At 39.5% G+C, this 25,041-nt stretch overlaps 1 protein-coding gene across 2 annotated transcripts in view; it reads right to left on the bottom strand.

Annotated features, from left to right (window-relative positions):
- Positions 1–25,041, bottom strand: part of RPP30 (ribonuclease P/MRP subunit p30) — a 54,821-nt gene that overhangs the window by 719 nt on the left and 29,061 nt on the right. For both annotated transcript variants that reach the window (XM_089692761.1, XM_089692763.1), the window contains 8 exons: positions 22,486–22,542; positions 18,909–18,983; positions 15,588–15,659; positions 13,703–13,792; positions 11,845–11,961; positions 6,124–6,153; positions 5,776–5,813; positions 3,834–3,913 (listed from right to left, as the gene is read on the bottom strand). In XM_089692761.1, coding sequence (XP_089548887.1) covers positions 3,834–3,913; positions 5,776–5,813; positions 6,124–6,153; positions 11,845–11,961; positions 13,703–13,792; positions 15,588–15,659; positions 18,909–18,983; positions 22,486–22,542 — 559 coding nt within the window. The remainder of the gene's footprint in view (positions 1–3,833; positions 3,914–5,775; positions 5,814–6,123; positions 6,154–11,844; positions 11,962–13,702; positions 13,793–15,587; positions 15,660–18,908; positions 18,984–22,485; positions 22,543–25,041) is intronic.

Below are 25,041 nucleotides of genomic sequence, written 5' to 3' on the forward strand. Positions count from 1 at the left end.
AGGCCCATGTGGGCACTACAGGGTTGATTTATTAAAGGCAAACAGAATGTGCAGTTTGCAAGTGCAGTTGCTCCAAAACTTAGTAAATGAGCAGAAGCTCTGTTGATTTCCATTATCCAATCATGCAAGCAAAAATGCTATTTTTTATTTTCCTTGCATGTGATTGGGTATTCTTTGCAAAGTGAAGCTTTACCTCATTTATTATGCTCTGGAGCAACTGCACTTGCAGAGTGTACAGTCCAATTGCCTTTAGTAAATCAACCCCTGTATGTTTAAACTAGAAATATTTTGCCAAATCTTTCAACATCCAGCTTCCTGAATTCAAGCAGAATCAGGACAGATGGTCTGATCTTTACATGTATGATCAAGAAGTAGGGTACATTCCAGGTAAATAAGAAAACTGCCTAAGGATTCACAACCTACCTTCCAAGTACAGTAAGTCCCCAACTTATGAATGAGTTCTGTTCCGGGATCTCGTTTTTAAGTCAAGCAAAGATCTTGCAGGCTAAGAGCATTGATCAGTGTGCTCTGTTGGGGGGAGTCCCCCTGCCATTACACAAAGGCACAGCGGAGGAGATCGATGCACCAACATTGCTTGTTGATACTGCGATTTGTCCCTTTCTTTTTCACTCAGACTTTTGGGCCAATTGAAAAAAAAAAAAAAAAAAAAAGAGTGTATACCAGTTTATCCAGGACTGGAAACGCGAACACATTTTTACATCTTTGAGAGTTCACAAGTTAAATGTTCATATGTAGGGGGATTTATGTATCTAATCTTCACCCCAACAGTGGCTAAATACTTTGGACCCTGAGGAAGTCACGTGATCAGCGTGACGCAACGCGTCGGTGCGCGAGGAGGATTCTGGGAAGTGCGTTGACGTCATTTCCGGCGTGGCGGCCATATTTGAAACCTCTATATCTATTACCCATGCAAGGCAGGCATAGCATGAGGTGAAGGAGCCATATATGTGCATGTTATAAGAAAGATGAAGAAGAATGTGAGTAGATATCTTTCTGTATAATTTATTTATTAAATGGTTTTACACTATGGGAGTCTTCTGTTTATGTATGAACCGGAGAGGAATATATAGTGTATACAGCGGTTGGAAAGATCCTGAGATACAACAGAGTGGTGTTTGTTCCTGAGGCAAGGTGTCCCTGTGAGTTCTATATAAGGAGGAACCGGAGGAGCAGCTGGGTATAGAGCATACATCGCTGGGGAGGATCCTGTGATAAACCAGAGTGGTGTTTGTGTCCCAAAGCGAGTTGGCCCTGTGGGGTCAATGTAAGGAGGTGCTGGGCCATTGCAGCTATTATTGGATATACACAGTGTGGACACTGGATGGCACTTGCATGAAGATTGTGTATGAAATACACTATATATATATATATATATATATATATATATATATATATATATGGACATGTTTACACAGAGTGTTGGTTTTTAGATCATTTGTGTTATATAGGTTATTAGGTCACTTGGTCACTTTGAATATTCCCGTATAGGGAACACATTGATTGCACTTTATTAAGCAATATTTGTCACTTTGTCACTTTTATGTTTCGGTGCAATACACGTGCTACACTTTATCTGCAATTTTGCACATGTATATGATATATATTGATTTGGATATTAATTTATTAATTTTATATATTTGTCACGTGGTCACTTTTGTTGCTTCCTGGTGGAATACACAAATTACACTTTATTTGCACTGTTGCACAGACATTTATTGATTTGATTATTTTATTTATTTATATATATGTTTATTTAGTATGTAGCGCTGCACTATTTATTTATTTATTGATTTAACTCACACTGGTAGGAGGGCAAGTGTCAGCAGCTATAGGGAGAGGGCCCCATTCTGAGCGCAGGAAGTTGTTGTTTTTAAATTAAATACTTTCAGCGGTCAATATTCTCACCTTCTGTTCACTGGTTCAGGAACCACCCTCTCTCTGAGCCCACACACATTGGAGCATGAGGGCATTTTGATGCATGTTAGTTGGAAATAAAAGTTTGGCACTCATATTGCTAATAATGCCTCCTTCTGCTGAGCTTTCTTTTAGCTTCCTGTTCAGGCAAAATGAAAAACACACCACTAGATAAAAGGGTGTATTTGTCTTTGTGTAACAAAAGCTGGAGCCACCCTCTTTTCCCCTGTCATTTTCATTCCTGCTCATAATTCTGATTATTTGAACATCAAAACTTGTTACCATCTATTGACACAAGCAGAAAACCCACGCAAAGCCATTTGCCTGTTACCTGCAAGGGCTGCGGAAAAAATGTCCATGAAACTGCAGCTACATCCCAAGCAGGTTCTGTGTTCCTGTTTATAAGGCATTCCCACAGATCAACTCTGTTTTTAGACCTGCTAAACTGCAATATTTTTTAAAAAATATGAGAAGGTAACTAAACCATTGAACCACATTTTTTCTATTCCAAATCCTATAAGCAGTTTGTGCAGGGAGCCTGAAGTTCAACTTTAAGGCTTCATGCACACTAGTGTTTTTTTTAAGCTCAAAAACTGCTGGGGAATAAAACACTGGTAATAGCGCTTTTTAGTAGCGTTTTACTAGCATTCGCGTTTTGTGAGTGTTTTTACAATACATGTAGAGGAAAAAAAAATAAAAAACTAGAAAAAAGTGGTTAGGAGCATTTTAGTAGCATTTAGGAGTGTTTAGTGTTTTTTTCTGCTAATAAAAATACCTATAAAAACTATGTTTTTCTGCTCCTAGATACTGAAGCTCAAAAAATGCTAATAGCATAAAGTAGTGTGAATGGACCCATAGGATAACACAATGTAGCTTCTAGAGCAGACATAAATGCTAATAACATCTTCTAAAAATGCTAGTGTGCTTGGAGCCTAAGACTACATATATACTGTATGCTGCTTAGGCCATTACTACTTGTATACAGACGAATAAAATAATAAAACAAATAATAATCTGAAGCCAAATGAGCTCTAACAATATAGCCAAAGACCAATTTGGTATTTTCAGAAACAGAAGATTATTTAAAAAAAACCCATAAACCTTAACTGTTCCCAGAAAATATATACCTACATGCTTTAAAGTGATTCCTAAGGTACAATTTTTTTTTTTTTTTTTTTAAATCACAAACATGTTATACTTACCTGCTCTGTGCAATGGTTTTTGCACAGAGCAGCCCCAATCCTCCACTTCTCAGGTCCCCTGCCGGCGCTCCTGGCTCCTACTCTTCAGTGAGTGCCCCCAATAGGAAGCCGCTTCCTATGGGGGTAATTTGTGTGGGCTCACTCCCGAGCTCCGCTGTCTACATCTACAGACAGTCAGCAGGACCCGCAGCTGCCCCTATAGGATTTGATTGACAGCAGCAGGAGCCAATGGCATTGCTGGATCGAGAAGGGGCTATGGTAAGTATTAGGTGGGGCTGTGGGGGTGGGGGAGCTGCACACTGAAGGTTTTTTTCCTTCATGCATAGGACACAGGAAGGTAGAAAACCTTCAGCCTTTAGAACCACTTAAAATATGTAAAATGCCGGTCTCTGTCCCAAGACAGATGTCTTTCTGACCCATAAATAATGCAATCTGTCATATTAATCCTGATACCCTATCTAAGCACAGATATGATAGTCTGCTTCTGGAAAAATTATTCTATAAAAACGTTTTCTTTTCCTTATATTATGCTTTACACCTCTAATGCATGAAAAATCCATATAACCATTTGTTGGCAATTTTTGTACCGAAATGTGGTAATAAATTAGCTAGAATTAAAAAAAAAAAAAAAAAAAGGAAACCGACACCTTTTCCTATGATGAATGAGGGGACAATAATTAATATAGAGGGACTTACCACCATGCAGCAGTGCAGATCGGCAGTTGAGAGACAGAGCAGCCTTTGCAGGCCCTTCTGATAATCCAAACAGTAAACCTCTGATAATATGTTTAGTGTTTCTAACACAGAATGAGATATACTTGACATTGTAGTACCAAATGTTTTAATGGAAGTTGATAAAATCACAGGTATGTTACATAGCTGGTCTGGCTGAAACAAGACAAAAGTCCATCCAGTTCAACCATAGAAAAAAAAAAGTTATAATCCTATACTCACAGTTGATCCAGAGGAAGGCAAAAAAAACCCAGAAAAGCATGATCCAATGTGCTCCTGCAGGGGAAAACATTCCTTCCTGATCCCTCGAGAGGCAATCGGATATTCCCTGGATCAACTTTACCTATAAATGTTATATCCAGTTATATTCTGTGTATCTAAGAAACAATCCACGCCTTTTTTGAAGCAATCCACTGAGCTGGCCAGAACCAACTCTTGAGGGAGTCTATTCCACATTTTCACAGCTCTCACTGTGAAGGAAACTTTCCGTGTTGGAGATTAAATTTCTTTTCCTCCAGACGTAAAGAGTGCCCCCTTGTCCTCTGTGATGACCTCAGGGTGAATAGCTCTACACCGAGTTCACTATATGGACCACTGATGTATTTATACATGTTGATCATATCCCCCCTTAATCTCCTCTTCTCAAGAGAGAATAAATTCAGTTCCTCTAATCTTTCCTCATAGCTGAGCTCCTCCATGCCTCTTATCAGTTTGGTTGCCCTTCTCTGTACTTTCTCCAGTTCCCCAATGTTCTTTTTGTGAATTCGTGCCCAAAACTGAACTACATATTCCAGATGAGGTCTTACTAATGATTTATACCGGGGTAATATGATATCTCTATCTCTGGAGTCTATGTATGAGAAAATATAGCTCTAAATCTCAAACAATCCACCTACCATATCATTACATTATAGGAAACATTCATACTAGAACACTAGTCACTAAAACTTTGTGGTTTAACCTCAGGCCAGAGCAGATATACACTTCCAAGATTGATTAAAGTGGCATTAAATTAGAACTATAGGCAAAACGCTTTTTTTTCTCCATTTTGAATAGAGCAAGGGAGGGTTACAACCCCTATCAGATTTTTTTTCACTATCTGTCCCATTATGGAGATTTCTTTTCACTTCTTGTCCCATAGACAAACAGGAAGAAAGAGGAAATCCCTGAAAATTAAGGGAATCCCCCAGGTCACCAGAACTAGTGTCCCCATTGGAAGAGTTCCCCTATATTAATTTTCTGGGGACAATCCAAAATTCAGGATTTTCTTTGTTGCTTTCACTTTCAATGACAATGGTAAACAGAACAAATAGAGAGGATGAATCTCTGTAACGGGAGCACAGACAGCAATAAAAACAGTAATCCCTCTCCACTCTATTCAAAACTTAAAGAAAAAAGCGTTTTGCCTTAGTTATACTTTAAACCCAAATGCAAAAATGTATTATATTGCAGCTTACCAATTCTTAGATGTGATGGATGCATTTGTTTTCTTTTTTAAGGCTTTCTTTGCCTTACTTTCACCTGGTGATTCTGCCAGCAAATCTGGCAACAGAACAAGCTCTCCTGCAGATGTAGCAGTTAGAGAGTTGATACAAACCATTTATTACTGACAGGGGTGCCAAGGAAAAACAACTGTCACTGCAACTGCTTATAAAGTATTACCTAGAGTTTAGCTTCAATTTGATAGTGTATCTAAATCTGCTTGTACAGCTAACACTCCCCTCCCCCCAGACTGACAAAGCCTAAAAACTAAAACTAATGCAGCCACCACAACTAAGGATTGCTAAGCTGCAACATATTACATTTTTGGCTTTTGGTTTAATACTACTTTAACTTTATAAAACTTTTCTCTATGAAAACCCTTGTTAAAGTTATACATTTACATTCACACTTTTAAAAAGGATACAAGGTGGCAATATCATATGGACCCCTCAAATCAAGCGGCTGCAAATTAAAAGGGGAAAAAAATTAAAATTCAAAACTAGTTTTTAAAGAGATTAAAAAAAGAACTTACCCTTTTTCGGGAAGATTTTATTTGGTTAAGGAACTTGCCTTCTTCTTTTTCCCAATATCTACAATATATTTATATTTGTTTCTATACATACTGTATCTACATATACACATTAATTATCCCATATATTAACACGGGGACAAAGTAGCAAATAAATATAAAATTCTAACATCAACTCTTGCTTACTTTGTTTAAAATGTTTCTAAAGCTGGGAGTTTGGACAAAAAGAAGGAAAGCACTTACCCTTTCTGCACCACTTGAAATAATAATGTTCTAAATGAAAAAAAATACAAAAATTATCCATGTGCAGAAAATACAAAACAGATTAGGCCTCAGTTCACACCAGTGCGACTTGACAGATCAAAGTCGCATGACAAGTCGTACCCAATTTGTGGCTAATGAACCGTTCAAATTGGTGCAACTGAGTATCACTGACTTTGAAAAAATGTTCCTGTACTATTTTATGCAATTTCATCAGTGCATACAGTCGCACTGATCGGCAGCTTTGAAATTGCGCTGAAGAAGCTCAATTTCAAAACTGCAGAACTTCGCTTTAAGTATTCAGACCCTTTATTCAGTACAACGTTGAAGTGCCTTTGGCAGCAATTACAGCCTTGAGTTTCTTTGGGTATGACCATAGCTTTTCCCCAGTTACTTTATAATATGAAAACTCACCATTCACAGGCTACAGGTGTACAAAGACCTTTCATAATTGAATAACAGACTAGAATATCTTCAATAGACTCCGTATATATACTATTTCATGCAAATGAACAAGTCTAGAATGTTCTAATGAATAACAGATTAATACTTTTAGTTGCTACAAACCTCTGAAGTTTTTTATTTTTTAAAGAGGGTATGGTTAGTTTTTAAAACCATCCAGTGAAGCTGACCCTCTGTAAACACAAACACCTCCTCCTGCACCCATAGCACACTTATACCTAGTATACATGGCCCCAAAAAAAAAAAACGCTTTCTGAGCAATAGTCCCACAATCTGATTGTTCACAGATAGCTTTCGAGAGCCAATCATGACATGAAAATTTTCAAAAGGACAAGCACAAACATTTTTCTCATAAGACAACAGAACAAACGATTTTCTTTTAATCAGTACAGTATTTGTACAAAAAAAAACGAGTAACCAATGCACATGCTTGGAAACAAAAGAATACATTACATCACTTTCGAAGTTGTATTCGAACGAGAATTTTCATAACTTTAGTGATCTACAGGGGAGGTGTTAGACAAAAAATGGAAACACTACATGATTTGCAGGTGTGAAAGTGATGACATGTTTTGTGTTGAAAGCGGAAGTGATGTAAGAATCTGCTGCTGTGTGATGAGACACCTAGCTAACAGGTGGGAAGCCTCACTTTCGTCATTCACTGCGTGAGCTGCTAGTAATATGGAGTAATGTCAGAGCTTACTGAGCTGCAGAGGGCAAATTGTTGGTGCCCACTTAGCTGGTGCCGCTGTGACTGAAGTTGCCATTATTTTTCGTGTCACGAGGTACAGTATCAAAGTTTATGACGGCATATACAGTTTCCGGGAAAACGTCGTCTGCCCAAAAGACAAAAAGGACATCGCGCAGGACTGTGACCTGGGATAAGAAAACAACTGCTGCAAAAGTGATTGCAGAGCTCAGTCTCAGTCCTATAAGCTTGCTGACTGTAACCATTCTCAGAATAAGCAAAAAAAATGTTGGATTAAGCTTTGAAATGCTGGCCTATTTATCAATTTAAAAAAAATTAACATGCTGCATCTCTGCCTGCGTTCTGCTCCAGGTACCATTCTGGAGAAATGGAATGGATTTTTTTTTTCATAACACAGAATAGAGTATTTGAAAATACAGTCAAGGTAGGTTCCTGCATGTGCTATGGTGGTGTGGACAAATCCCAAATGTGTAAGGATGTTGTTGGGATCTTATCCTGCTGTTGAACAGAACTCTTTATTAGCCATGATCTGAAAATTGTGACTAAAGCTGGGTTCACATCTGTGTGGCTCTCCGAGCCGCAGTTTGAGCGGGCACGGCAGGCCATTCATTTGAATCACAGCATTTTAGAAATTACAGTCCGCACGGGAACTGCAAGTGCAGTGCGGTTCCCAGTGTGGGGAGAAATTTCCAGTGCATGTGGAGAGCCATCCATTAACATTAATGGCACCCACACAAACTCCTGCATTATCTCTGTGTGGGTGGTTGTGGCTGTGAGAACAAGTGTATTCCCGCACCCGTAATCACCAGCAGAGATGTGAACCTAGCCTAAATCTACAGGAATTCCAACTGTTTACATATTCCAGCAAACAAACATTTTTATAAGGCTAGGTTCATATTTGTGCAAGTGTGAGAAAGCATGTTAAATGCGTGTGTTCTCACACCTGCATACAAAACATGCGAATTTAAGAAAACAAGTGGAAGTGCCATTAAGTGTTAATGGCACCCCACAAGCACAGAAAAACGAGGTGTGGTTTCCCACACACGGTAATGCATGTTGCCCCTGCTGCCACCTTCTGAAAAGGCACTTTTTTCAGGCAGGAAACACAGGCACAGTAGACTATTCAAATGAATAGGCTGCTGTGCCCACGCAAGCGTGGTACACAGAGCTGCATGGATATGAACCTAGGGCAACTGATTTCCTAGAGCTAAATTATATGACTACAGAGTTTCTGCAACAAGCTTTGTGACTAATGCCACGCTACCAGGAAAAAGAAACCTATAGCACCTCAACCACTTGCTGCATGGGCCAATTTTCACATTTTCACAATTAAGTTAAAAATAAACATTTTGATAGAAAGTTACTTAGAACCCCCAAACATTATATATTGTCTAAAAGCAGAGGCTCTGGAGAATAAAATGGTGGCTGTTGCAACGTGTTATGTTGTACGATATTTGCGCAGCTATTTATCAAATGCAAATTTTCAGGAAAAAAAAACCAACACTTAACTGCATTGTAGTGTACACAATCACAATAGAATACCCAATTTTTTGGTAAAACATAAATGATGTAGTGTCAAGTAAATAGATACCAAACATGCCAAGATTTAAAATTTCACATGCCATGAAGTGGCAACAAACTATAATAGTTAAAAATCTCCATAGGCAATGCTTTAGAAGCCTTTATGGGTTACTAGATTATCATTAAACGCGAGCTCTAGCGCTAGAATTATTGCTCTTATTCTGACGTTCATGACAATACCTCACGTGTGCTGTAAACATATGCATGCGGGACCTACGTGTGTGTTTCCATTTGCGCGCAAGTATGCAAGGACAAGGTGTTTTCAAATTTATTTTTTTTATTTTCATTCAACTGTATTGCTATCACAAGGGATAAACAACATCCCTTGTGACAGCTTGAGCAGTGACAGGTGCTTTTAATTGAGAGATCAGGGGTCTATAAGACCCGTTCCATACTCTGCCTTCCAATGCAGCTGATCAAACCAAGATCGGTTTGATCAACTGCTTCCCTGGCTGGTATAGGCCAAGAAAACCCTGAGCCAAAACCGAAGTGACAAAATTCCTTGTTACTTCTGGCTTCATTTGTCACAGAGGAGAGGGACGAAAGTATATTCCTCCTTCTCTGTGGGCAGCTGACCCAACCTCTTTCATTGGCACTGGGCTCGCCAGGAAACAGGAGAGGTTATGAACAGCAGTGGACAGCAACGTGAGGGGGGCCCTGCTCCGAGCCCTGTAAAAGTGATCAGGTGGCTACAGAGCTGCACGGATCAGTTTTATCCGAAAGCCCATTTACAACTCTGAATAACATGACTAATTATGTTTAAAAATGTCCTCTCCCCTCCAGCTACCAATGCTATCTAACCTGTGTAGAAAAAATGCATACTTACCTGTTTTCAGCCCACTGTGGTTCAGTCATGTGATCTCACAGCTCCACATCTCCCCTGTGTCAATCATGGAGCACCGACAGTGGCTGGGACATGAGAGCCTGCTGGTGCCATCATGGTTTCCACAATGTCTGGCTGTCGTCAAGTGCTCCCTCCTCTACCCTACAGCTGCTACACACTGATACAGGGGAGCATGTGACCGGACCAGTGCAGGCTGAAAATAGGTAAGTAGACACTTTTTATACACAGGTTAGATAGCATAGGTAGCTGGAGGGGAGAGGACATTTTTAAACATAATTAGTTTTAGGCAGGAATTCCATTTTAAGTGTCCCAAAAAACTTTTGGTCCACATAAGGAAAACATAACAGCCAGCCTTTTCACTGTAGACAATGACATCCAAGACTCCACGGGGGTCTGCAGTCCTACACTGAATCCCTGCTGTGTGGTATCATTAATATTACATTATGCCAGCACTGTCATACTGTGATATTTACCTGCAGCAGGCAGTGTCAGCATGACTACAAGAACATAGCTGACTAAATGTGTTTCAGCTAAACACATTTCGTTTTTGGTGATTTTAAAGACCTGTTATGTAAGCATGCATTTCTCATTTTAGCTCCCACAAGTTATATAAAAGAATTAAGCAGATTCTATTTTTTTCTTTGGGTTTATTCCACACTTCAGTAAGGCCGAGGACCAAAACTGTGGCAAGGTAATACAAAACCAGCACAGTGCAATTAAAATATGTGCAGCGCTCTATACTTTCTTCGATTCTTAGATGTGATAGTTGCACTAGTTTTGTTTAGCCTTTCTTTCCTTTATTTTCATTTGGTGATGTGGCCAGCAAGTCGGTTTTTCAAAACAATCAGCTCTCCTAAAAATGGAGAGCTTACAATCATTCGCTTTTATTTATGAAAAACATTTATCCCAAAAGATTGCTTGAGGTGACTGTAGCCATATTAGTGCATTTGCGACATTTCTGTCCCAAAAGATTAAAACTGTTGCTGTAACTGCTTGTGTAACCACAGTGTTAGCCATTTCAATCTGCTAGTACAGGGGTCTACAAACCTTTTAAACAAAGGGCCAGTTTACTGTCCTTCAGGCTTTAGGGAGGTCGGACTGTGGCCAGTGTGAGTAGAAAATGTCTCTGCATAGGTGGGAGTAAACCCTGCCCCATCATTGGTTTTAACAGGAGGAATAGTGCCCCAGCAATGGTGTTAGTGGGAGAAATAGTGCCCCGGGGATAGTATCAATGGGAGGAATAGTGCCTCAGGGATGGTATCAGTGGGAGAAATAGTGCCTCAGGGATGGTATCAGTGGGAGGAATAGTGGCCCAGAGATGGTATCAATGGGAGGAATAGTGGCCCAGGGATGGTGTCAGTGGGAGGAATAGTGGCCCAGGGATGGTGTCAGTGGGAGGAATAGTGGCCCAGGGATGGTGTCAGTGGGAGGAATAGTGTCTCATCATTGGTATCAGTGGGAGGAATAGTGCCTCATCATTGGTATCAGTGGGAGGAATAGTGCATCATTATTGGTATCAGTGGGAGGAATAGTGCCTCATCATTGGTATCAGTGGGAGGAAGAGTGCCCCATCATTGGTATCAGTGGGAGGAATAGAGCCCCATCATTGGTATCAGTGGAAGGAATAGTGCCCCATCATTGGCATCAGTGGGAGGAATAGTGCCTCATCATTGGTATCAGTTGGAGGAATGGTGCCCTATCATTGGTATCAGTGGGAGGAATGGTGCCCTATCATTGGTACCAGCGGAAGGAATAGTGCCTCACCATTTGTGTCAGTTGGAGGAATAGTGTCCCAATGTCCGGATAGAGGCAAGCAAAGGGCCGCATCTGGCCCCTGGGCCGCAGTTTGGAGACCACTGTGTTAGTACATCCAACACTCCCCTCCCCCCCGATTGACAATGCTGCCATCCAAAGGTGTTTCTGTTGCTCATTCATTCGGGGTGGGTACATTCCAATACAGGTGTGTTACTGGCCAGATCATCAGGTGAAAACAGAGGGGAAAAAAGCCTAAAAAAAATTTAACATAGAATGTGCATCTTACTACTCCCTTAAAATGTATTATAAACATAAATACAACCTATACCTGTAGCACAGAGCAAATACTGACCTTTCCTTTGCAGGTATTCATTAAATTGAGTGCATTCGAAATAGTATATCGTCTTAATGTAGAATCTTTGATGGCTGGAGTGTAAATCAGTTCAAAAAAGATGCCACGCTCGATTGCCTAGGAAGAGGAGGAATAAAATTGTTGTACTGAATATTGATGAAACTGGAAGCTGTACGAAATTAAAAGAAAATCAACACAAATGTCTCTATTTTGGATGGGAAGGAATAGAATTCAAACCTTATTAGGCATCCTCTGCTGTTTAAGACCCCAGTGCATAGATTTACCCCACCCCAGAATGTATGGGAGAACTGATAATTAAAGCGGAACTTCGCTTCGTCAACTAGTTGTAATCCTTGTGTTGCTAGCATTAGTAATTAGATAGGAAAGCACAGTATATCATATTTACTTGAACATAAAAAAGTAAAAAAGTCTCTCAGCTCAGTACATAAACCCACAGTCAAAAGAATATAAAAAGTACTTATTCCCAATTCCTATTGGTGGAATCTCATGAGTTGATAATATAACGAAGTCCTGGCTCAGGTTAGTGGGTGATAGTGTTCAGCAGCCTTTATGATAGTTTTTGCAAAATGAAGACCAGGGATGGATGGATGAGAGGATGGATGGAGAGCTCTAATGAAATTCCGCTACTTGGCACATCAGACCTGGGAGGAATCCTCAATGGCATATACAAGACAACAAGGTAGCCAAAGGAATTAGTAAAAACAATGTGTGATTTATTAAACAAATATCCAAACTTACATTCAAGTAAGAGAAGTGCTGCTTGGACATGGAAGGAAATGACAGTATGTGCCTGAGAATGATGACACTGGCTACAACTGGCATTCACAGGAAACTGGACCCGCCGTGTAAGGATGGAAAGCAGCAGCATCAACGGCCATCCTCAACGAACAAGCCATCCACCGGGAAGAAGCAAAGGGGGCATTTACAACGCGTTTCAGAGGCCCTGCCTCCTTTATCAAATACCGAGACCGTCATTTCCTTCCATGTCCAAGCAGCACTTCTCTTACTTGAATGTAAGTTTGGATATTTGTTTAATAAATGACACACTGTTTTTACTAATTCCTGTGCTATAGCTACCTTGTTGTCTTCTATATATATTTACTTGTTTTAAACTTTTTTTTTACATTTCACTTCAGTTACTTCCTGGTTTCCAGGTCTAGGCAAATGTCACATCCCAGGAGTTTTCAGGAGGGGTTTTGTCAGCCAAGAACATCCTCCTGTCTGCATGTCTGAGCTAAGGGCAGATGGATTCCAGAAAGTAAATGCTACATGAATCATCTGCCCTTACTCAAGATGACCACAACCAGAAATACTAGGAGGTGTTTTTCAAAGCGATTTCTCAGTAAAATAAAGCATGGCGACATAGATGGATAAGGGAGTTTGCGCTGAATATTTTTGTGGTGCTCATTTGTAGTGTAGTTCCACTTTATAGTTGTAACCAACCTAAGTGAATTCAATTTCCATGTAAAAAAAAATTTCAAGTACTAGAAAGAAAAACATAGGAACACAGGAAGGAGTTAGCAGATTCCTGTTTTTTTAGTTAATGAAACTGACTAGCATGGTTTCCTTTTGCATTCACAGTACTAGGCTCAGACAGATAATTAACAGAAAAATTAGGTGTTGGAAACACTGGAGCTCAGCATCACTCCCTCACTACAAAGATTCCCACTTTCCCAATTAAAGTTGGATAATTCAAAGTATCCAACATACCCAATATAGCCAAATCTGTTCTCTTTTACTAAAAACAGTATGAAGTCTGAAAATGGGATTTGAGCACGAATTATAAAAGGCATTTAATTATTTTTAGAATCAGCTTGCTCTACTTGTTAAGACTTACAGCACTAATAGGTGGTCTTCGGAAAAAGAAGGGAGATTTTTCTGTTACATTGATGCAGATGACATCCACGTCAATGCTTGTACAAGCAGCCTAGTAGAAGACAAATGAAACCATTAAATCCATTAAAGTAAATATACATTTCTGAATACTGTTCATAGCTGACATACAGTACATACTATACAAGTTTACTATGCATGCAAAATTCTCACATAACGGGAAATATACAAGCTTGGAAATGTTTTTTTGATTCAGAACCAAGGTGAAAGGAAAAAAAAAACAGATTGAATAGTTTATTTTTTACAATAACTTCATGGTTGTGCTTCTCAGAACATAGCTGGACTAGGAGTTCATGCACACTTCTGGAGACTCTTCATTATCTGTCTTAAGCCCCATTCACACTTGAGAATAGGGCCATTAGGGATTACAGCTTATTGTAGCTGCTAGCATGTAATTGATCATGACTGTCTGCGTCCAGGGCTGATTATCACACGTATTCACTCCATGAGCAATTACATGTGAGTGCCACGATCAGTTGCAAGACCTCTCAGCCTCCCATTGCTTTCAATGGGGCTATCGCCTGCAGCTACAGGCCCGAAACCCCCACTGGGTCTCCTGCATGTAACTGCTTATATCCCCTTTTGCAAGTGTTACGGGGATTTATAGTGGAACTGAAGCCATTTTTTTGGCTTTGACTAGAATGCTTTCGCACCTTATGGTCAGTGCACCTGAATCTATATCAAATTGGATCCTTCCACTGGGAACACAAACCTTCCAATGGAAACAGAAAAAAAACACAAACTTTTGTGTAATGTAGTGTAGTGGGAAGGGTGAGAACATTTGACAGCTCTTTGGCTATCTGTACTTTATTGGGGAGTTTTAACAAAGTACCAAAAGAAAAAATCTGAACAAAACACAACCTCCCACACACACAAACACACAGGGATTTCTCCTCAAACACTGCTGTGTCACAAAGCAATGGAAGGAAACAAAACACAGAGAGGAAAAAAAAAGAAAAACTGAAGAGGGGGTCTGAGGTCTAATCCTTCACCACTTTATCCTAAACTCAAGAAAGTCTTGGTTAGACATCCAATTTAAAGTGGTTGTAAACCTCAGACATGAAATATGAACAAAGCATATCCCTCTACAGTGTGCATTTAGGAGCATCAAGTGTCATTTCTGTCTGCTTCTTCCTTCCTCTTGCTGTCAGCATGAATCACTTCTGACAAGTTTTCCTGACACCAAGAGAAAAATGGTGATAGGGGAGGGACCTCCAGCAGATTGACAGTCTCAGCCTGTACCTGTTAGCTGTGTGGAGGGGTGTGTGTCTCTTTCTTCCAATCAGCATTCAGAACTCTCTTCACTGAGCACTGCAGAATGTAATTTCAGTACTCCTCCCCCCTTTTTCTAAACTGTGACAAGCTTAACAAATTCAGCATGTTGAAGGGAAGTAGAGAAGAAAAGACAGCAGATAGACAGGTACAACTTATGTAGGAGGATTTGTTTCATCTTTGTGTATCACCTGAGGCCAGTCACTTCACTGAGTATATATCAGGGTTTACAACCACTTTAAATACATTAAAACAGGAAAAATCCATATTGCTAGGGTTATCATTGATAAGATTTTATACAAAGAGCAGAGGTCAGAATCATTTACATGAGACTACCAACAATCCATATTAAAATGTGTCCTTCAGGTCCTAGTCAGATAATGTTTAACTATCATATACAACAAAAAGAAAAAAGGAAAAAAAGAAATGATTATTAACTCCAAAGAAAAAGAGAACAAAGATTGTCCCTCCACTTATGGCTCTTGATACAATTAGAATTTTTGCAAGAACGGTTGAGCCATATCAGGTTTTTTATGCTGATTTTTTCAATCACTTACATGAAATAACTTCTCAGTCTTGGGATACACCGCCACAATATCATAAGGTCTTGTTAATGTTGACGTTGACCTCTGAGAGAAAAACATAATGAAGAAATATGGGAAACAATTTAAAGTTGAAGCATTGTATTGACAAAACTCAAAACTAATATTGTTTTCTTCAGTATACTGAATACAATTCCAATATGCTAAGCTTATGAATTGCCATATCATGTTTCCAAATATGAGACTTTTTCATTGCCAACATTTAGTAAAAGGACAGTTTAATTGTCACATTGCTTTCAATAATTATTCCATGATCATGTATGCACGTGCGTGTTACAGAGACTTTTTATTAAAGTTTTAAAAAAAAAATGTTTTAATAAACTAAGGATTTAACAAGGATAGGGTGACAGACGCATTACCCTTGTTTTTCAGTTAATGGCTTTTAAGGGTTTTGTCCACTTTCCACATGTAACAGGGAGGAGGTTTGATTGTAACAGGGAGGAGGTTTGATTGTAGATGAGATATTTATTACCCTGCTGAAACCATCACACAACTAAAGCAACACGCATGCAAACTAGGAAGTCAGAAATTCTGATCGGTGTACTTGTTTCAGGTTAACGCTTCATAAAGAATTGAGGCTGCTGACCAGCATGGCAGTTGGAAAAGCTATCATTTTTGAAGGAAATGGAAGCAGTGGCAGCCTAAAATTCCCTCAACACAAGTTTCCTTAAAAAATTACACTATGTTCCGAATTCTGTATTGAAGCATATGGTGCTGTGCGAAGTCTAGTATGGTAAAGTGGTTATAAAACCTAAACATTTTTTTTTAACTTAACCACTTCACGTCCGGACACTTTTACCCCCTTCCTGTCCAGGCAAATTTTCAGCTTTCATGCTGTCGCACTTTGAATGACAATTGCGTGGTCATGCAACACTGTACCCATATGAATTTTTTTAGCATTTTTTTGAGACAGATAAAACTTTATTTTGGTGGTATATATTCACCACTGGGATTTTTATTTTTTTTTGCTATGTAAATGGAAAAGTTCAAAAATTTTGAAAAAAAGTGTTTTTCTTATAACATTTTGCAAATAAATAATCTTTCTTCATAAATCTTCATAAATCTTGGCCAACATTTATTCAGTTAGATTTTTAGTAAAAAAAAAAATAACTCAAATTAGTTTATAACCAAAAATTATAATTTAAAAAAAAAATGTTTTAAATTTTATTTTATTTTTTTTAACATACTGTCACTCTAGCAGTACCGTGTCACCATATTGACACTGTACTACTTATGGGGGGGGGGTGATGAAGATTTTTCTTTTTTTTTACACAAATTGCTTTTACACCCATAAAGGCTGTAAAAACAATCATTTCTCCTTCTCTCTGGCTGCATTCTTGCAGCCATTGAGAAATACTGAGTGAGCTGTGATTGGTCACAGCTTGTCACATGGTACAAGGCTGTTGTGAATGGCGTTGTACCATGTGATCTCTGTGATCATTCACAGATTTCACACATAGTAAGCAATGATGTCAGAAGTGACATCTTGCTTACACCTATTCATGTGATCACTGATTGGCCAATCAGTGATCACATGATTGGGACCTCACACAGAGGTCCCGTACTGCGATCGGTGTTCCGCTGTGTCACAGTGGGCACCGGATCTTGGTGCCGCGCGCTTCCAGGGAGAGTGTACAATCCAAAATGGCGGGCGCCGTTTATGAATGGCAACCCGCCCCTGCATTGCCACCATCCGGCCGTTTATATACAGCGGCTGGACGGGAAGTGGTTTATGCATTTCTTGCATTAAGTAAAAAAAATGTTTAGGCATGATAATTGCCCCCTCACCCCCACTATTACTTACCCGAGTCCTCATTCAATATATTGCTGTGCACATCTGCAGCTCTTCTCTCCCCTCACTTCCTGGTCTCACAGCCAATGGCCATTGGCTCCTGCTGCGGTCAATCAAAGCCAGTGGCGAGGGAGCGGAGCTGAATCCTAATGTCTGTGTTCTACAGATGCACACAGCGGGGCTCAGGAGTGAGCACACAGGTGGACCCTCATAGGAAGTGTTTTCCAATGGGGTACCACTAAGAAAAGGAAGAGCAAGGAGTGCCGGCAGGTGACCTATTTGTTATTTTTTTGTAATTGTTGCATTTACAATCACTTTAAATTAAGTGTGTGTGTCAAGCTGAAGACGGGTCTAGGCAGACTGGCTATTGTTTTCTGTTAGTTAGACCTCATCTCCCCAGCTAGGCACAGGCTGCAGTTTCTGAATGCAGATACAACTGTCTGAGCTAGTAAACCAAATGCGTCCAAGTCACTGAAAACTCACATTGGATCTACTGAAGGCCACATTACCTAAAAGACAGCAGCATTTAAGATTTTTTTTTTTTTAACCATTTATAAATCAGAATATAGATCGGGTGATGTGATATGTATATACACATGTATACACACACACACTTCATTATGTAGTATTTGATATTGTTCATTAAACTATTGCAATTTCAAATATTTGAATCCTGTAAAGTATACAGAGCAGCCTTTTCTGAATTACAAGTTCACAAGTATACAGCAAAATGCATACAAGAAAATGTCACCACAATTTGTTACAACACAGCTTTGGGCCTCTTGAGTTTAAATTAGTTCAAGGACTGCAGTAGTACGTTATATCTGTAGGAAAAAATGAGTGAGCCTGGGGAATTTTCAGCAGAACTCAACTACTATGTTCATTTTTGTTTTTGCAGGGGCTAGTGCACGGAGGAGAGAATATTTTTTAAGCAGACCTGCTTTTTATGCTCAGCATGTTGACAGATCTGTTTGCTTTCTAGTAAAGTCAATGTGTAGACTTGATTTTACAGGCACAGTGTATTAAGTTGTAATAGATGCTCAACATGTTAAAAGAGATGTATGACCAAAGCTTTTTTGACCATACTTCCCTTGTCTGTCACTGGTCTGCACTTACTTTTACTTTCCTGTGACCCACAACCAGCCAACAGCAGGCTAAAGTGCACTGTCAGTTGACGTTACAGAGTTGATCCTGGCCCTGGAAGGATCCTAAATATATTGTTGTGATCCACCTCTCAGCACACGGTAGAGTGTAGAGCGGTTACTGACAGTCACTGCTTTCCACTCTGAGAAGATTAGGAGAGGAGTGATAATGTGGTTGCTCAGTTCTTGGACTTAGAGTTGGTGGGGGCAGCTGCAGCATAAGACTTATGCTGCAGCATGGGGGTGCATATGTAGGTTTGTTTTGTTTTTGTTTTGTTTTTTCATATACCCCATACATATCCTTTAAGTTTTTGTAAACCAGATACCAACAGAACAACATACCAGTGAATTGTAATGTGATGGATCAGATGCGATAATGGTCAGTCGAGTTAAAAGCTTGATTGGTGTTGATTTACCCTGTAAATAAAAAGAATATTTATTATATACAGTTTATTCATAATACAATGCAGTGCTTGTTTTAGTTTGTGAGTCAAGGAAGTCAAATACAGCCTTGAAATGAAAGTGGTTCTAAAGGCTTGATTTTTATTTTCTTTAAAATAATAAACACATCAACTTATCATACTTGCCTGCTCTGTGCAATGGTTTTCCACAGTTCAGCCACAATTTTCCTCTGCTCAGGTACCCCATTGGCGCTTCTGGCCTCTACCCTTTGCCGAGTACCCCACAGCAAGCTGCTTGCTTTGGGGGCACTTGTGAGTGCTCGCTCTTGAGCCAGCTGTGTGTGTCTATGAGACATATGGGCTCAGTCCCAGCCCCCTGCACCCTCCTCACTGGTTGAGAGTGACAGCAGCAGAAGCCAATGGCTCCCACTACTGTGTCTGAGCCAATAAGGAGGAAGAGACCTGGGAGAGCCACTGCTCTTGTGCACAGCGCTGGATCAAGATCAGACTCAAGTATTAGGGGGTGCTGTGGGGGGAGCTGCACACTGAAGGTATTTATCCATTTCATGCATGAAGGCAAAAAACCTTAAGCCTACAAAACCACTTTAACACTGTTACTTTCTTCATCGGTATTAAATAAACAACGCTTACTTGATCATCTACTGAATAGTGCAGAAAGTGTTAACACAAACTACCTGTACTCAGACTACCCGTTTGTCTTAATACATGCTGCCTTATACAATATTCTCAGCTACCTGGCTAGAGCAGACAGTCTGACAATCGATATCCATATATGCTTATATACAAAATTATTTTTCTAGTTTCTAGCCTTAATCATGGGATCTCCCCTCATCCAGCTGCAAAAAAGCATTTTTGTGACTGGCAGAAAGAGGAAAGAAGGAGCAAGAGAATCTCTTACCCATTGTACACAAGCAAAATGGCTATGAAAACACAGCCAGGATTTTTTTTCTGTGCCTCTGTTAAGTAGATAAATCCTTAACAGAAAATCTAACACTTGTCCACTCAATTCAAAAATAATTTAAGTCACCCATATTTACATAAAAAGCAGCAATTAAAGAGTTAAATATTTACCTATATTTCATTGCCAATTTGGTTGCCCTAAACAAGAATCTCTCTAGTGTTAGTCTTTGTCGAGATGTAGCAACAGGGTACATCAGATATGCAGATATGAATAAACAATGCAAAAGTATTGTAGATTGCAAGGGCTGCTTCTTGAATCACATTGATCTGAGTGTTGAATGTGGCTTGGAATAGTAGGTTCACCTTTATTACCCACTTCAATACTGGGCACTTTTACCCCCTTCCTGCCCAGGCCAAATTTCAGCATTCAGTGTGTCGCACCTTGACTGAAAATTGAGCAGTCGTGCAACGCTGTACCCAAACTAGATTTTTTTAGAGCTTTCTTTTGGCAGTATTTAATTACCACTGGGTTTTTAAAATTTTTGTTTGCTAAATAAAACGGAAAAACACTGAACATTTTGAAACGTAACGCATTTTCTTCGTTTCTGTTACCAGTGTGCAGGAAAGTTATAGAGCCCACAAACTATTGTATATATCTAAAAATTGATCAATCCTGATGTACTATCTCATTTCTTCAGGCCCACAAATGTCAGGACAGTACAGATATCCTCCAAATGACCAAATTGTGGAAAATAGACAGTCTGTGGTATTTAGTAAGAGGAATTGCATTTTTTTTAAGTTATTTTTTTGAAAATTAAGAAATAATAAAAAAAAAATATCACAATTTTTTTTACATACTGTCACCAGCGCAATACAGGGTAACCAAATAACTGGTGTGGCGGTGATCAGGGTCACTGACTGGTGACAGTACAAAAAAAAATTAATTTTTTTCTTTTTTATTACAATTTTTTTTCAGTTCACTGTGACCAGAGCAATATAATGTTACCATAGTGACATTGTACTACTCTGGGGAAGTGATCAGGATTTTTTTTTTTTTTTTTTACACATTGTGACTGCTGATAGCAGTGCATTTCACTGCTATAAGGAAACATTTTACTGAATGAATTTAATTGTTTGTTTTGTGATTAGCTGTAAATTGGCCACAGCTAATCACATGGTACAGATGGGCTATGATTGGCCCTGTCTGTACCATTTGATCACTTTGACCAATCACAGCTAACATCACAATTGTAACCATGAATGGCATGAATCAAAAGACATTCACTGTTTACAATTGTCATGTGATCTGCTGTGATCAGCGGACCGGTACACTGATCAGATCGCAGCAGCATATGAGGCTCATTCCAGGTGGACATTATATGATGTCCACCTGGAATAGGTCAGTAGTACCCACTCCAAATGCCACATTTTGAAGTGTAAACCATGCCTAAGAGTCAGAATGATAGCCAGGTAACTAACACTTTGACAAGGAGAAGTCAGCATTGACATTCCCCCATATGTCTCTCACTGTTAGCTTTTAAGAGTGTTTTCAAGATGGGTGGTTTTATAGTGATCTTACCCTCCAGCCATGGGTAAGAGTCCTCTCTGCCTGGAGTGTTTTTTTTTTTAAGTTGATTACTCCTCCAGTGGGGGAACAACAGACATTCTATTTCATGTTGAAGTGATGCAGTTCAGTAGAGACCAGAAAAGCAGCACTTGTCAATTCACAAATCATTTACAGGTATATCAGATGCGTAGGAATGGTTTCACCTTTAACAAGAATAATGGTGAGCTCCAATCAGATATAAAAGACAGAAATTACTGCAGCTCTGTATTTTCTAATACATTCTTAAATGTTATGTTTAAATGCAAGCAGTGCAAGTACCTGAATGTGACTTGGAATCGGCCTCTTGCAGTTCCTGTACAGCAGAGCTGAATGGGAGTGGAAGATGCAGCTCAAGCAGCCAAACAGTTCATGTGATAAGAAGCATGCAGATAGGAATACAAACCAGAGTGACAGAGAGCTGAAATCATCCATGTGCTGCTTCTCCCTTCACTGTCCTCTTACGGACTGAGGCAGGTGCATGACAGCCTGGGCTTAAAGGAAGTGGATTGAATGATACTGGCTGTCATCCAACTTGGAAGACTGACAGCATCTCGTAGAGGGGAAAAAGTACTGTGGTTGGAAGCCCTGAAATAAGGTGAGTACCGAAGCAAAAAATGCTTTTCCCCCCCCATGCATTCCAATGGCCCTTGTTCACACCAGTGCAGTCAGTTCCAATCAGTTCCTGGTGCAGAGAAAAAAAAAAGTAGAACATGCTGCATTTTTTTCTGCACAGAACTGTACTGGATCACAGCATAATGGATCAAAAATGAACCAGAAAAGAATGTGGTGTGAGCAGTAAGCAAAAACACATCCTGAGTGTGTTTTTGTGGTGTGAACTGGCCCTTAAAGGGCATTTATTTCTATTTGTATCCTTGGTTGGAGTTCTGCTTTAACTATATACTGAATACTTTTTAAATTGTAAATGTTTTTTGTAGATATGTACATTATTAGCTCTTATAGCAATCATTATTTTGAACCACCATTTCATTACCTGCACAATAGGAGGTGATGGGAATAAATCTGCAGGACATATAGGTTTCCCAATTTCCTAGAAAAAAAAAATACAATCGGTCATTCAAAGCAGAAAGCATTAATAAGATCTATCGGTTTGATGAAAAACAGCTACGTTTAAAAAGAGCAACATACTAAGCTCCACCAACTGAACTATATCAAAAGTACTGGAATAGTAAAGCTGCTTCTCCACGACACAGTGAGTTTTGTCAACCTAGTCTAGAAAGTGCTTTACTGGAAGGCTCGTCAGATTTAAAAAAGGAGAGAAAGAAACTTAAAAAGTTAAAACATTAATGGAGATACTACTTCTACTAACAGGTAAAGAGCATTATATAACAATTTTGTTTTTTAGTTTAGATACACTGTATTAGTGGGATTAGGGAAGTGTTAACCATTCTTCAATTGCTGCACCCTTGCAAAATACTGAGACAGGCAATCTAAAATGTAAAAATGTTAGCTGCTAAAGGATAAGTTCACCTTGAATGCACATTTTTTGGCAGGAAAAAACATTTGAATTTACTATTTTTTTTTCTTCTTAGGGGCCTGCAAAGAATTGCACCTGCGATCAGCAGACTGTCAGTTTAGCTGTCTACCCCTACCACTGATATGGGCAGGCAGTTACCGTACTTCAGCCGAGGAAGTTCAATGGCCTACGAGAGCACTCACCATTGCCCTCACAGTTCACTGAGAACTATAAGCCGTCAATCACAAAGGCTAAGGTACATATAGATATTCATTCACAGAACTGTAAATGAATGGCGCAGCTTTTTGAATTGTACAGCAGGTGCAGGGAGATCCGTTGCTCACAGTTACAGGGAGGTATCGGAGCGGAAGAGCTGCAGGAGCGGAACATGCTACATGTTCTTCCCTACTAATGGGTGGAACATGTACCATTAGAAAACCTAAGCCTGGGACAATGCACACAACCACCTTGATGAAATGAACATCAGAGTCTGCCCATCTCATCTTTACAGGTAACCACTTTAGATTTACACAGGAGGTCTGATGTTGGAATTACTGCCCTTGATCTGATGTTCGCAGTGATACCTTACATGTGTGGAATGATCGCCGTTTGTATGCATGCGTTTGCCTTTGTGCGCAAGCACGGGGGTGCTTTGAAATTTTTTTTATCACTTTATTGCTATCACAGGAGATATTTATATTCCCTATGATAACAATAAGACAGTGACAGGTACTCTTTAAAGAGAGATCTGGGGTCTATTAGACCTAAAAGCATCTGTGTGATCAGATGTATTCCCAAAATAAAAATGGTGCTGTTTACATCCGGAGAAACCATAAGTGGTTTCCTATACCATAGAGGTGATTGGAGCCGTTCTGGATATGTCTATTGTCAGTTGGCAGAAGAGCCGATTTGTCGCTCAGGTCTCCCAGTGGGATGGGAGAGCCAGAGAGAGCAGCAGAAGGCAGCGTGGGGGGATACGACCTCCCCTCCCACTGATTGAAAAAGCAATCCAGTAGCTAATTAGCCATTAGGATTGCTTTTACAAGAAAGCCAACTGTCAGCTCTAAAAAAACAATACTGGAATGTTACCTGCAGCAGGCATCATCCCTGTATAACCACTTGAAGTCCAGCAATGTACAGGTACGTTGCTGGTTGCCAGGTGGCTATGGTGAAACTGTACAGGTGCCTTGTATATATGAGTTCTGACTAAAAATTCATTAGATGTCAGTATAACAGCATGTGTACTGTGTCTATTAAAGGTGCAAGTCGCAAGATGACACCCTTATATGATGACCACAAGGGGGGCGCTTCAGGATAGCTTTGGGAGAAAAGAATTCCCCAAGGAGTAAACACAACACTCTATACTCTCAAACAGAAGGCGGGAGGTAAGCTAGGCTAAATATTTTTCCGGAAAAAATTTATATGAGGTACAGGAAACAAAGCTGGGTATTTGAGATCATCGCTCCAACATAGTAATCACATCATAGCTTATACTACAAGGGTTTAACCAAAGGTTGGGATCTTTGTCTTTAAAGGAAACCTGGCATGACAAAAATGGAAGGGGTGCTATAACTGACCTCTTTCTGAAAATGCTAGTTGTCTGGCTTAATCAATAAATTAAAGCCATATTAAACACAAAAACAAAAATGTAATATATTGCAGCTTACCAATCATTAGATGTGGTGGCTGTATTCATTTTATTTTTTTAAGCATTTTTACCTTGGTTTTCAACTGGTGATCTGGCCAGTAATACGCCACCTGTATTATACAGACACCATTCTGGAGCACAGCGAGCAGATTTGGACAGCAACATTGTCACTCTGGGGGAGGGGAGTGTTAGATGTACTAGCAGATTTAAGTACAGTAACAAAATTGAAGCCAAATTCTAGCTAATATTTCAGTTTCAGATTACAAATCAGTTTACAGATCACCAGATGAAAATAAAAGAAAGTAAGCCTACAAAAGAAAACTAATGTGGCCATCACATCTAAGAATTGGTAAGCTGCAATATAATAAATGTTTGCTTTTGATTTTAAATGCTGCTTTAAAAGTTTAAAGAAGCATGCAGCAAGT

The sequence above is a fragment of the Staurois parvus genome, unplaced genomic scaffold (assembly GCF_062004578.1).
Source record: "Staurois parvus isolate SC_StPar_1 unplaced genomic scaffold, SC_StPar_1.0 ptg000604l, whole genome shotgun sequence".
In the NCBI taxonomy this organism is placed as follows: Eukaryota; Metazoa; Chordata; class Amphibia; order Anura; family Ranidae; genus Staurois; species Staurois parvus.